Consider the following 14,078-nt stretch of genomic DNA (forward strand, 5'->3'; position numbering starts at 1 on the left):
TTACTTTAAGTGGTCCCAGGGCCAGACCTGTGTTTGTCATGTAAAAACTGGTCTGTATAGTTAGTAATATAAGTGACTTCAATTGTTTTCAGCACAAAATGTAATCAAAGTTCTTACAAATCGTAGCACTGGAGGGACAAGTGTGTGAGGCAAAAGAGTTGGAATGGACTGAGGTTATAAAGTTGTGTTTTGTTATATGAATGTTTAAATAATCCTGTCTGGGCTCCATCTCCAGAGCTCAAAATGCTTGTGTTTCTCCTGATGGGTTAGGGTCCTTCAGTAATAGGAAGTAGTATCAGATTATAACCATTTCAGACTTTTTTATTATCATAATACTAAGAGGGTGAGACTTGCCCTGACAACAGTGGCACTCCCCTCACAGAAACCAGGGCAGAATGACTTGATCTTCTTTTATATCCACACAGCTTATACGTTTTCGACTTCAAAACGTGAAACGCCAAGATAAAGTGTTCCAGAATAGTTCAAACGATGAATAATGCACACGGGACCTTTAAGGATTTCAGTGTTATTAAGACATACACGGGATCAAAGCTCTTCACCTCAGTCCAACAACAGCACCGGCGCCTTAATCAGCTCATCCCCGCAGTCCGCTTCCACAAATCAGCTGAGCACCTCCAAATCCTCCTCGGCGAACCGGGAGTCCCGCGTGGGGCTCGCGCAGGGCTCCGCTTTGAAACTGATGGAGCCGTACAACTTGGCCGCGTGCTTGGAATACGCGAACGCCCGCCTCCTCATCATCTCGCCCTTGTACATGGAGATCATGAGCAGGGTGGACAGCAGGACGCCCCCCAGCGTCAGCAGGCACAGTCCCGCGATCACGCACCGGTCCAGATGCGCTCCGACGCGCGCCTTCTCGCGCTCCAGACGCTCCATCTCCCGCGCGGACACGCTGTCGGGGTCCACCCTCACGTCCCGGGGCACCGTGTAGGAGATAGCCACCAGCGAGATGCCCGTCAACAGGCACGTGACCGCGATGATGAAGCCGTAGTCCACGGATTTGGCGTCGGAGTTCAAGTCGTCCTCGGACAGCAGATAAAGTTCGGGGTCTTGCGGCGCGTCCTCGTCGTCGAAGTAGAACTCGCTGGACGTGGTTTCGCTCAGCCTCCGCGTCTCCGGGCACGTCCCGATGAGGTCCACGTCGTCGGCCCCGTCCTCGTGTCTCTGCACAAAACATGTCTCTGTTTGGGTTTGCGCGCCGCCCGGAGCCGAAAACGCCGGCTTCCCCTCTGCGCCACCGGGATGCGCGCACTGAGAGCCGCCGCAGCCGCAGCCACCGCCGCCGCCGGTAAACTCGATTTGGTCAAAGTAAAACAGTTCCATTTGAATTGACGCGAGGTTCTTCTTGTTGAGTCACGTCCAACATAAGTGTGTGTGTGTGTGGGGAAATCGATTTAAAGTAATGGAAACGCACCAGCAAATCCGCAGAAATAAGCCATGTCAATCCCCCCGTGCCGCGTTTGAAAAGAACACCGGAGAAATAATCAAGTATTCCCCCGTTGAAGATCTTCCCCTGGAGTCGTTTTCATACTTTCAGCCCAATGTTTTTTCATCCAGCTTCGATAAGTGGTGATAAAGACGCGGTTTCCAAAGTGAAAGGATGCGCACCGCCGCCACTTCCCGTCTGCGGTCGCTCCTCTGTCGTCTCCCCGCCCTGACAGCCTCTGCTCCCGGTCAATTAGGAGGGAAAGGTCCGCCAGACCCCGCCCATGGACCGGGCTCGGGCTCGTTATGCGCCGTGACAAGTTCTGGTCCTCCTCAGCACCGGCTAATCAGAGAGAGAGTGAAGGGAGGGGGAGAGAGAGGGGGGAGAGGGAGAGAGGAGAGAGGGAGGGAGGAGAGAGGGAGAGAGAGAGAGGGAGGGAGAGAGGGGGGAGGGAGGAGAGAGAGGGGGGAGAGGAGAGAGGAGAGAGGGAGGGAGGAGAGAGGGAGAGAGAGAGAGAGAGAGAGAGAGAGGGAGGGAGGGAGAGAGAGAGAGAGAGGGAGGGAGGGAGAGAGGGGGGAGGGAGAGAGGGGGGAGGGAGGAGAGAGAGGAAGGGAATGAGAGAGGGAATGAGAGAGGGGGAGGAGGGAGGGAGGGGAGGAGAGAGAGAGGGGGAGGAGAGAGGGAATGAGAGAGAGGGGGGAGAGAGAGGGGCGAGAGAGGGAGGGAGGGAGAGAGGGAGGAGAGGAGAGAGGGAGGGGGAGAGAGAGAATGAGAGAGGGAGGGAGGGAGGGAGGGAGGAGCGAGAGAGGGGGAGGAGAGAGGGAGGGGGGAAGGAGCGAGGGGAGGGAGGGAGGGAGGGGAAGAGAGAGAGGGAGGAGAGAGGGAGGGAGGAGAGAGGGAGGGAGGAGAGAGTGGAGAGAGAGAGGGAGGGAGGAGAAAAAGCAAGAGAAAGTGAGAGAGAAATAGAGAAAAGAAGTGAGAGAAGAGAGGGAGAAAGAGAAAGCGAGAAGGTGATAAGATAGAGTGTGAGAGGAGAAAAAGAGAGCAAAAGAGAGAGAGAGAATAGAGTGAGAGAGTGCAAAATCAAGAGAGGTGGAGAGATAAAAGAGAGAGAAAGGAATAAGGATAAAAAGAGAGAGTGTGAGAGAGAGAGCAAGGAGAAAAAGAGAGCATGAGAGAGAGAGAGAGAGAAGGGTGTGAGGGAGTGGAAAAGTGAGAGAGAAAGAGAGACAGAAGAGGGAGGGAATGAAGAAAGTGAGAGGCAAAGCGGGCGAGAAAAAAGAGGGAGAGTGTGATCACAGACTTTACCTTATTAAACGCTCTGACCAAAAAAAAAGGCTTTAAGATTTGTGAGAACAAACCTGCTACTACGTCACAGATCCTGCTACTACGTCACAGATCCTTCTACTACATCACAGATCCTTCTACTACATCACAGATCCTTCTACTACATCACAGATCCTTCTACTACATCACAGATCCTGCTTAAAAGATAGGTTTTAAATTATTGTGCTGGTGTGGGCTGACGAATCAATGTGGTGAGCCCGGTTAGAGCTCAAATGAAGAGTCGCTCTTTACTTGAGGGTGGTTTATTGATATCTTCAATTATTCTTTACAGTTTGATTGCACAGGTGGTATGTGTGTGGTCCTAAACAAACAGACCAATGCAATATTAATATATATAATATATAAATCCACAAACACTGCTATTACTACTATAAACTGACAGGATTACGCTGTAACAGTAGCACATTTACACATATAAACAGTGCACCAACATTAGCGTCACTTTAAGATGTACACGTGATGGAGGCATGCATCAATTAAGCAGCAAACAACTCTAAAACACTAAACTTAATACACATATGCATTGCAAACTTTACTTACTTCTGTCATGCACACAATACTGAACTTGGGATGCAAACAAACTACTACATTCAACTAAAAACTCTGATAAACCGCGATGGCAAACTCAGTCTCCAAACTCTTTTCCTCTCTCTCTCTCTCCTCACGCAGCTTGCTCCTTTCGGTTTCGGTGGTCTAGGCTCCGCCCCTTAAAGGGCCAGCATGACAGTCTCTTTCAATAGGGCCTTTTTAACACTGCTACCACATCACAGATCCTTCTACATCACAGATCCTGCTACTACATCACAGATCCTTCTACTACATCACAGATCCTGCTACTACATCACAGATCCTTCTACTACATCACAGATCCTGCTACTACATCAGATCCTGCTACTACATCACAGATCCTTCTACATCACAGATCCTGCTACTACATCACAGATCCTGCTACCACATCACAGATCCTTCTACATCACAGATCCTGCTACTACATCACAGATCCTTCTACTACATCACAGATCCTGCTACTACATCACAGATCCTTCTACTACATCACAGATCCTGCTACTACATCACAGATCCTTCTACTACATCACAGATCCTGCTACTACATCACAGATCCTTCTACTACATCACAGATCCTGCTACTACATCAGATCCTGCTACTACATCACAGATCCTTCTACATCACAGATCCTGCTACTACATCACAGATCCTTCTACTACATCACAGATCCTGCTACATCACAGATCCTGCTACTACATCACAGATCCTTCTACTACATCACAGATCCTGCTACTACATCACAGATCCTTCTACTACATCACAGATCCTTCTACTACATCACAGATCCTGCTACTACATCACAGATCCTTCTACTACATCACAGATCCTGCTACTACATCACAGATCCTGCTACTACATCAGATCCTGCTACTACATCACAGATCCTGCTACTACATCACAGATCCTGCTACTACATCAGATCCTGCTACTACATCAGATCCTTCTACTACATCACAGATCCTGCTACTACATCACAGATCCTGCTACTACATCGCTACTACATCACAGATCCTGCTACTACATCAGATCCTGCTACTACATCACAGATCCTTCTACTACATCACAGATCCTGCTACTACATCACAGATCCTGCTACCACATCACAGATCCTGCTACTACATCAGATCCTTCTACTACATCACAGATCCTGCTACTACATCAGATCCCGCTACTACATCAGATCCCTCTACTACATCAGATCCTTCTACTACATCACAGATCCTGCTACTACATCACAGATCCTGCTACTACATCAGATCCTGCTACTACATCAGATCCTGCTACTACATCAGATCCTTCTACTACATCACAGATCCTGCTACTACATCACAGATCCTGCTACTACATCACAGATCCTACTACTACATCACAGATCCTACTACTACATCACAGATCCTGCTACTACATCAGATCCTGCTACTACATCACAGATCCTACTACTACATCACAGATCCTACTACTACATCACAGATCCTGCTACTACATCAGATCCTTCTACTACATCACAGATCCTGCTACTACATCACAGATCCTACTACTACATCACAGATCCTACTACTACATCACAGATCCTACTACTACATCAGAGATCCTGCTACTACATCAGATCCTTCTACTACATCACATATCCTGCTACTACATCACAGATCCTACTACTACATCACAGATCCTACAACTACATCACAGATCCTGCTACTACATCACAGATCCTGCTACTACATCAGATCCTGCTACTTCATCAGATCCTTCTACTACATCAGATCCTTCTACTACATCACAGATCCTGCTACTACATCACAGATCCTGCTACTACATCAGATCCTTCTACTACATCACAGATCCTGCTACTACATCAGATCCTGCTACTACATCACAGATCCTGCTACTACATCAGATCCTTCTACTACATCACAGATCCTGCTACTACATCACAGATCCTGCTACTACATCACAGATCCTGCTACTACATCAGATCCTGCTACTACATCAGATCCTTCTACTACATCACAGATCCTGCTACTACATCACAGATCCTGCTACTACATCGCTACTACATCACAGATCCTGCTACTACATCACAGATCCTGCTACTACATCAGATCCTGCTACTACATCACAGATCCTGCTACTACATCAGATCCTTCTACTACATCACAGATCCTGCTACTACATCACAGATCCTGCTACCACATCACAGATCCTGCTACTACATCAGATCCTTCTACTACATCACAGATCCTGCTACTACATCAGATCCCGCTACTACATCAGATCCCTCTACTACATCAGATCCTGCTACTACATCACAGATCCTGCTACTACATCAGATCCTGCTACTACATCAGATCCTGCTACTACATCAGATCCTTCTACTACATCACAGATCCTGCTACTACATCACAGATCCTGCTACTACATCACAGATCCTACTACTACATCACAGATCCTACTACTACATCACAGATCCTGCTACTACATCAGATCCTGCTACTACATCACAGATCCTACTACTACATCACAGATCCTACTACTACATCACAGATCCTGCTACTACATCAGATCCTTCTACTACATCACAGATCCTGCTACTACATCACAGATCCTACTACTACATCACAGATCCTACTACTACATCACAGATCCTACTACTACATCAGAGATCCTGCTACTACATCAGATCCTTCTACTACATCACATATCCTGCTACTACATCACAGATCCTACTACTACATCACAGATCCTACTACTACATCACAGATCCTGCTACTACATCACAGATCCTGCTACTACATCAGATCCTGCTACTTCATCAGATCCTTCTACTACATCAGATCCTTCTACTACATCACAGATCATGCTACTACATCACAGATCCTGCTACTACATCAGATCCTTCTACTACATCACAGATCCTGCTACTACATCAGATCCTGCTACTACATCACAGATCCTGCTACTACATCAGATCCTTCTACTACATCACAGATCCTGCTACTACATCACAGATCCTGCTACTACATCACAGATCATACTACTAAATCACAGATCCTACTACTACATCACAGATCCTACTACTACATCACAGATCCTGCTACTACATCACAGATCCTACTACTACATCAGATCCTTCTACTACATCACAGATCCTACTACTACATCACAGATCCTGCTACTACATCACAGATCCTGCTACTACATCAGATCCTTCTACTACACCACAGATCCTGCTACTACATCACAGATCCTTCTACTACATCACAGATCCTACTACTACATCACAGATCCTGCTACTACATCAGATCCTTCTACTACACCACAGATCCTGCTACTACATCACAGATCCTGCTACTACATCACAGATCCTTCTACTACATCACAGATCCTGCTACTACATCACAGATCCTGCTACTACATCACAGATCCTACTACTACATCACAGATCCTGCTACTACATCACAGATCCTGCTACTACATCACAGATCCTTCTACTACATCACAGATCCTGCTACTACATCACAGATCCTGCTACTACATTACAGATCCTACTACTACATCACAGATCCTGCTACTACATCAGATCCTGCTACTACATCACAGATCCTGCTACTACATCAGATCCTGCTACTACATCACAGATCCTACTACTACATCACAGATCCTTCTACTACATCACAGATCCTGCTACTACATCAGATCCTGCTACTACATCAGATCCTTCTACTACATCACAGATCCTGCTACTACATCAGATCCTGCTACTACATCAGATCCTTCTACTACATCACAGATCCTGCTACTACATCAGATCCTTCTACTACATCACAGATCCTGCTACTACATCAGATCCTTCTACTACATCAGATCCTTCTACTACATCACAGATCCTGCTACTACATCAGATCCTGCTACTACATCAGATCCTTCTACTACATCACAGATCCTGCTACTACATCAGATCCTGCTACTACATCAGATCCTTCTACTACATCAGATCCTTCTACTATATCAGATCCTTCTACTACACCACAGATCCTGCTACTACATCACAGATCCTTAGAGAGGGGTGTGTTTATTGTAGAGCTTTAATCAGAATAATGTTAAAAAAAAGAAACCATTTCTGATTTTCATCCACACTTTTATTTTAATATTCTTTAAAATGCCTCCAATCCCCATAATTCAGCCTGTTTCAGGTTAAAATGCACTGTACAAAAGTAATCGGCGAGCAGCTTGTTTGCCTAATCGGGGGGAAATCTCCGACTATTCGACTGCTAAAATAAGTGTTAGTCACAGTTCAATAAGGGTCGTTAGCCCTTTGATAATTACACTTTCATTCGCAGCGTCGTAGGCCTTGAAACCGGGTCATTGAGGTCACTTCATCATCGCTGTACATAGTTTGAGTCAGTTACTTTACTTCTCCCCTTTGCCCATTCTACACAGTATTTTGTCGTTGCTCGGAGCTGATGCTGGCACGTTTAAACTCTAAAGTGAGAATCTTACTCCACTTAAATATTAATGTCTCTCTCTGTGTCTGTCAGTGGTGGAAAGTAACACGTACAAAAGTAAATGCCAATGAAAATTACCACAAAACAGTGAAATACAATACAATATTTGACCGTTAACATTTTTTAAACAGGTCAAGTAGAATTTTGTATATACTTTTTATGCTTTTATGTAATTTTTGCTCATGCATCTGCACTTTAACTCAAATTAAGCAATGATTTTGTGTATTTTCACACACAAAATCTCAACATTAACAAGCAAAATGCAGCAGAACAAGCCATATTTACTGTTTAACGGTGTATTATTATTTTTTTCCCGCGCCCGGGGGTCCACTAACATGTTATTTATCCACTATTGATTTGTACGGAGGTCAAATAAAGAATGAATACTGCCTTCTGGGGTTGTTTTGTCGATATAAATAAATCACCGGCACAACTCGCAATCAACAAAGACGACAACGCGCAGTGCTCCTTTCTTACCAATAACCGTTCCATGCATTTGAATGGCTTTGCTCTGCACAGATATGAACATTAAATTAGTTGGCGCTCGTCCAAACGCGTCCCCGATTCCTTAAATCACTGGCAAAAGGCTGCGGCACCGACACACCGTTATATATGTGACGGGCAATAATCAAACGGGGGATTAGCTCATAACGTGGCCGGGATGCATACATTTTTAATCAGGCGAAGACGTACGGGGCTGTCGGCCGGGACGTGGCGCTTCTGTGCATCTGTAAACATCATTATTCACGGGGCGTCCGCGGCGTTTGTCTGAGGAGCCGCGGGAGTTCAAACGGGATTACGGCGCGCGCGGGGAAGTGTACTTATTTCACAGTGCTTAATATGTGCGGGGTTTGACAAAGCAAATTAAAAATGCGCCGCGGATGAAGAATCGGAGAGCTATTTTGGGGGATGGGAAAAAAATCGCAGCTTTTTTTCGTTTCTTTTTCTCTCTTTTGCCAAGTTCAACAAAGGAAGCAAATAAGGAGCAAATTAAAACTGTTGACTAACTTTTCCTCTGAACAATTTATAATAACCAAACTTTAAAAAGCGTCAAGAAAGTTTGCACAATGACGTAATAATGCACAAATAGTGATTCAGGCTCAGTAACTACCAAATGAAAACTATAACCACTTAATTAAGCCTGTATCATGATTAATAACTATATATTTATTACGAATTAACCCTTGTTCATGCTTTATTAAGGCTAAATAAGGTGTAGTTAATGTAAAGTGTTGCAGGGCATTAATGTTACTGGGCAAAGCATGTTTAATTCTAATTAAAGCATTTATTTACTATATTTTAATGTTTTATCGCACTGAAAAGCACGTCTTTAAAGTGAGCAGGCTTGCATCTCCACAAACCTGACGCGTACTTGGCCCGGAGGAGTCGTCTCCTGCTTGTTTCCATGGATATGTTGTTCCTTTGGCTGTAATATTACACATTACGGCACAAGACTCCATGGCGAATCCTCAATAGTGTGGTTTTTGCTTTCTCTTTTCCGAGAGTCGTGCAGGGGAAGTGAAGAACTCCAGAAAGTTACACATTGTTGCTTTAATGAACGGAGTAAACGCGTAAAAAGAGTAAAAACAAGAAACAAGCAGGAACAACAAAGAACAGCTAGAACCAGCTACATTCATGACTTCCAGGTGCACTTTATGTGACTTTATGGAGGGTCATTCACCTGCTTGTCTCCATGGTGATGTTATTCTGTAATGTCGCACCGTATGACATTATACTCATCCCACATTTATACATATATAATTACGGGGCTTTTTAGGGCTCAGTAACATCTTCACGGAGACAAAGCGCACTTGTCTTCACCCTAAACCTATCAATACCAGAGAGGAGTCAAACTAAAGCGAACCTAAAATAGAAACAGAACAGCACAATGTTTATGCTAAAAAGAACTGATTTCACAATTCCCACTGGTCTGACAAAGAACATCCACCAGAGAATTTTTTTTTTGTAGTTTTTCCTGGCCGAGAAGGAGAGTCTAAGGACAGAGGACCCTGGGACATCGTCCCTCGTCCCCACAGACATTGTCTGACTTCATCGCCACCACAGACATTGTTGATTCATTTCTCCCTGTGGCCCTCAGAGGCAACTGTTGTTGTGATTTTGGGCCTTACAAAAATAAATTGATTTGATTTGATTTGAGAATTCAACATGTTATTCTGCCTTGTTTACGCGCTGCTTTTAAAAATATAACGTACACACAAAGATATCAAACGGTATAGCGCTTATGTTTGGCTGCATATTGAGTCAAAATGTATAAATACCCTTCTATTCAAACTAAAACTTGCAGTAAAATGATAAATTGTAACGGGATCAGCGCTGCAAAGCCTGAACATCTGATTGTGAGCTTGTGTTTGGAGCTAATGATTTAGAAAAATGACACGACATTCAAAATCGCCCATAGTTTAAAACCTGTGGGACTGTGGGAAGAACTTGTGGCACAAACCAGCTCATGTGTCCTGTTTCTCATGGTCAGATTGTGTTCAGACAAGGCCCCAGACGGAACGGGGCGTTTTTTGAGTGAGAAGAAACAATATGAGGATTATTCACCTCTTATATGTGACCAGCTTTATGAAAATGACAGCGTGAAAAGAGTGCTGTTCTGAGGAGGCGTTTGGAGGCCCTGGACACTCAACAACGTAAACTGACCACTCAAGTCCAGCTATGCTTTGTACTCGTGCGACGCAGGTTGAAGCCACTTGAGCTCGAGGTGTCCTTGAGCTCAAGTGGATGGATAACAAACGGTCTGCAGTTTGTTGTGTCGTTGCCCTCAGAGAAATCTGAAAAGATATGTACTTTCCTTTTGCTTGTTTCCATAGAGATCGATACGTTTACGAAGAAGAGGAAGATGAGGGAGATTAGGAAGAAGAGGAAGAAGAAGAAGAAGAAGAAGAAGAGGAGGAAGAAGAGGAAGATGAGGGAGATTAGGAAGAAGAAGAGGAAGAAGAAGAGAAAGAAGAAGAGGAGGAAGAAGCGGAAGAAGAAGAAGAGGAGGAAGTAGAAGAGGAAGAAGAAGAAGAAGAGGAAGAAGATGAAGAGGAGGAGGAAGAAGAAGAAGAAGAGGGAGATGAGGAAGGGGAAGAGAAAGAAGAAGAAGAAGAAGAAGATGAAGAGGAGGAAGAAGAAGAAGAAGAAGAAGAAGAAGAGGGAGATGAGGAAGGGGAAGAAGAAGAAGAAGAAGAAGAAGAAGAAGAAGAAGAAGAAGAAGAAGAAGAAGAAGAAGAAGAAGAAGAAGAAGAAGAAGAAGAAGAAGAAGAAGAAGAAGAAGAAGAAGAAGAAGATAAGATAAGATATTCCTTTATTGTCCCACATGGGGAAATTTCATTGGCGCAACGCAGGTAGATACAGAGGTAGATACAGAAGAACAGATCACTTATAGGAAGTATGAAAAACACTTTCAGTAGAAGATCTCCTATAAATAAATAAAAACTCCCATAGACAAATAAATAAATAAATACCATTGCATGTGATCCCGACAGTAATTGCACATGAATATGTGTCACGACAGCACATAGATTGCGCATGAATTTCACAGTAATTGCACATGAATTGCACATGAATTCCAACAGCAATTGCACATACGACAGAATTGCACATCAGTATTAGGTTAGGTCAGTATTGCGACGGGATAACGTGACGATCTCCGGGTAAGACGACTGTTGTCCGCAGTTTCATGAGTTCCTCCTTTGTGGAAACGCGGTACGGCGCCGGAGCCGGGGGGCGGGGCCGGAGGGCGGGGCCGGAGCCGGGGGGGCGGGGCCGGAGCCGGGGGGGCGGGGCCGGAGCCGGGGGACTCAGAGCCAAGACACATCGCCACGACACGACGAAAACACTCAATCCAGCCGAAAAAAGTCAAAACAAGTTAATTTAAAGCGATTCCAGTGCGTGTCCCGATCGTTCGTGAAGTTCCTCTTTCATATAAACGTGTATATAAACGTGTACCGACGTCACGCCGTACTTTAGCGCGGCCGGAGGGCGCGGGGGGGGGGGCTGGTGGGCTCGCTCGGAGCTAGCTCACTTCACAACAACACAACGAACGCAACGAAAAACACTCAAATCCAGCCGAAAAAAGTCAAAAACAGTTGAATTAAAAAACTATTCCAGCGCGTGTCCCTATCGTGCAGTAAAATAGAAAAAATATACTAACTATATTTACAAAATATAGGAGATAAAGCACAATAAGTGTGAGAAAGAAGAGAGAGCGTTTACACCGGGCTGCCAGCTGTACCAGCGCCTCATATGAAGAAGAAGAAGAAGAAGAAGAAGAAGAAGAAGAAGAAGAAGAAGAAGAAGAAGAAGAAGAAGAAGAAGAAGAAGAAGAAGAAGAAGAAGAAGAAGAAGAAGAAGAAGAAGAAGAAGAAGAAGAAGAAGAAGAAGAAGAAGAAGAAGAAGAAGAAGAAGAAGAAGAAGAAGAAGAAGAAGAAGGTGTGGAGAGAAAGGTTGTGCCGTTTTATTCATTCATTTTGTTCCTGACAGAGGAAAGTGGCGTGCTTCGGAGCTGCTGTTAAATGTCAGACATAAAACAAAACCTGCCGTCGACTTTTCTCTGTTTCTGTTTCGACTTAGAGTGATTTCGTTTATCTTAAGTGTCGCCTCGAAGCTGCGATGTCGAAACGCACTCGCTCTTGTTTAATGATGCAATCTTTAACCACGCCTCTAATTACCCAGAAGCCCTATTTATACAGGCCTATCCCAGCGTCTCTGGTTCCATCACTGATCCATCATTACTATTATCAACAAAAAATCTTTCATATTCCATTGTTGTGGCGTGGTCCTTGCTAGTGAACTGCCGCTTTCGCCACTTCCACGTTGTCTTTTCGTCACCGTTTGCAGCTGCTACACGAAGATGCGCAAGTTTTTCATCGTCCTTTACTCGTGTCCAGATGTGGGCGACGCGCTCAAGGCCGGACATTTTACTCCGGGCACGATATCGCCCCAAGAAGCATTTGTGAGAGCTGAAAATGAAAGTACAGCGTGATGAAACTGTGGCTTTTTCAGGGTCAAGACAGCGACAGAGACTGAGAAAATGAGACGTAGGTAAACAAAGTGGAGAATAAAACATGTTGACAATGTGACAGGATTAGTATTAACGCTTTAAAAGGAGTATTTGTTTGATGGAGGATGTTTTGAAAAAGAAATGAGGAAAGGATTGGCAGTTCCTGGTCGTTTTTGGTTCGAGTTCCCCCTGATCTTTGTCTCATACTCTGAGAATCCCCCAAACTCAAGATTATTTGGTTAATCGATAATCGTGATTATTCAGGTCATAATATAACCGTAAAACCTAAAACTTAGAAGCACAAATAACTTAATTCAGTTAAATTTGTATCAAAAAAGTAACCCTGAATGTTCAAAAAAGAAAAGAAAAAAGAGCTAACTGTGTAAAAAGTATGTTATTAATTTATCAGAAAGTAAGACTTGAATGAGAGAAAATTAAAGTATTTTGCCGTTGTTTGGTCTTGGTGTTTTTTCTCACAATAATCGCGACACAAACATTTGCTATTGTGACAGCAGTGATGTCATGTGACGATATCGCAATTTTGTGTCACAATTATCATGGACAAAACACGATAAGAGTTAGATGGATATTAATATTCATAATTTTAAGATCATGAACAAGTTCAATGTTTAAACAGCCATTTTATAATTGTACTTTGTTGTTTGTTGAGTAAAAACCTGGAGCAGAACATCATGGATACATCGTTTTTATCTGCACAATCTGATGTTATGCTGTTATTGTATTACCGATTATACAAAATGCTCAAAGAAACATTACTGTCTACACATTTCAACGTGATAAACGATATAATTGTTTATTATCCCATCCCTACTGGACTATTAAATTGCAGTATTTTGTCAATCATTGCTCCTGTATTTCTTGTTATTGTCATGCTGATGTCAAAAATCCTCCAAAACATTCTTAAATCGGACTTTGTGATGATAATAGAGTTTTCTGCTGACAGGAACCATTTCAAGTCGGCTTTAAGTGCCCGCGTTCCCCTGGTTGATTCATCTTGACGTCGCGAGGCAAGACTTTTTCAGAAAACGCTCCAAATGTCAGTCATTTCACGTAAAGAGCGACAGAGCCGTTGACTCTTTCGGTCTTGATCAAGTAGAAGCGTGTTCTCTTTCACTCGATGTTCAAACTTGTCAAAGCAGTAAATAAACCATGTTGAAGAAGATGCAAAAGGTCGAACAAAGGTCA

The 14,078-nt window shown here is 43.9% G+C and overlaps 1 protein-coding gene across 1 annotated transcript; it reads right to left on the bottom strand.

The window, feature by feature from the left end:
• Window positions 1-417: 417 nt before the first annotated feature.
• Window positions 418-1,412, bottom strand: LOC140361465 (transmembrane protein 74). The gene has a single exon (XM_072447176.1). It carries the CDS (start codon window positions 1,339-1,341, stop codon window positions 622-624), a length of 720 nt encoding a protein of 239 aa, XP_072303277.1. The 5' UTR covers window positions 1,342-1,412; the 3' UTR covers window positions 418-621.
• Window positions 1,413-14,078: the final 12,666 nt, after the last annotated feature.

This window comes from Eucyclogobius newberryi, unplaced genomic scaffold (genome assembly GCF_026437365.1).
Source record: "Eucyclogobius newberryi isolate DKJ021-1_F unplaced genomic scaffold, fEucNew1.0.hap1 SCAF_16, whole genome shotgun sequence".
NCBI classification, from domain to species: domain Eukaryota; kingdom Metazoa; phylum Chordata; class Actinopteri; order Gobiiformes; family Gobiidae; genus Eucyclogobius; species Eucyclogobius newberryi.

Coding starts and splice junctions, on each gene's coding strand:
- LOC140361465 (XM_072447176.1), bottom strand. CDS start 1,341: ATGGAACTGTTTTACTTTGACCAAATCGAGTTTACCGGCGGCGGCGGT.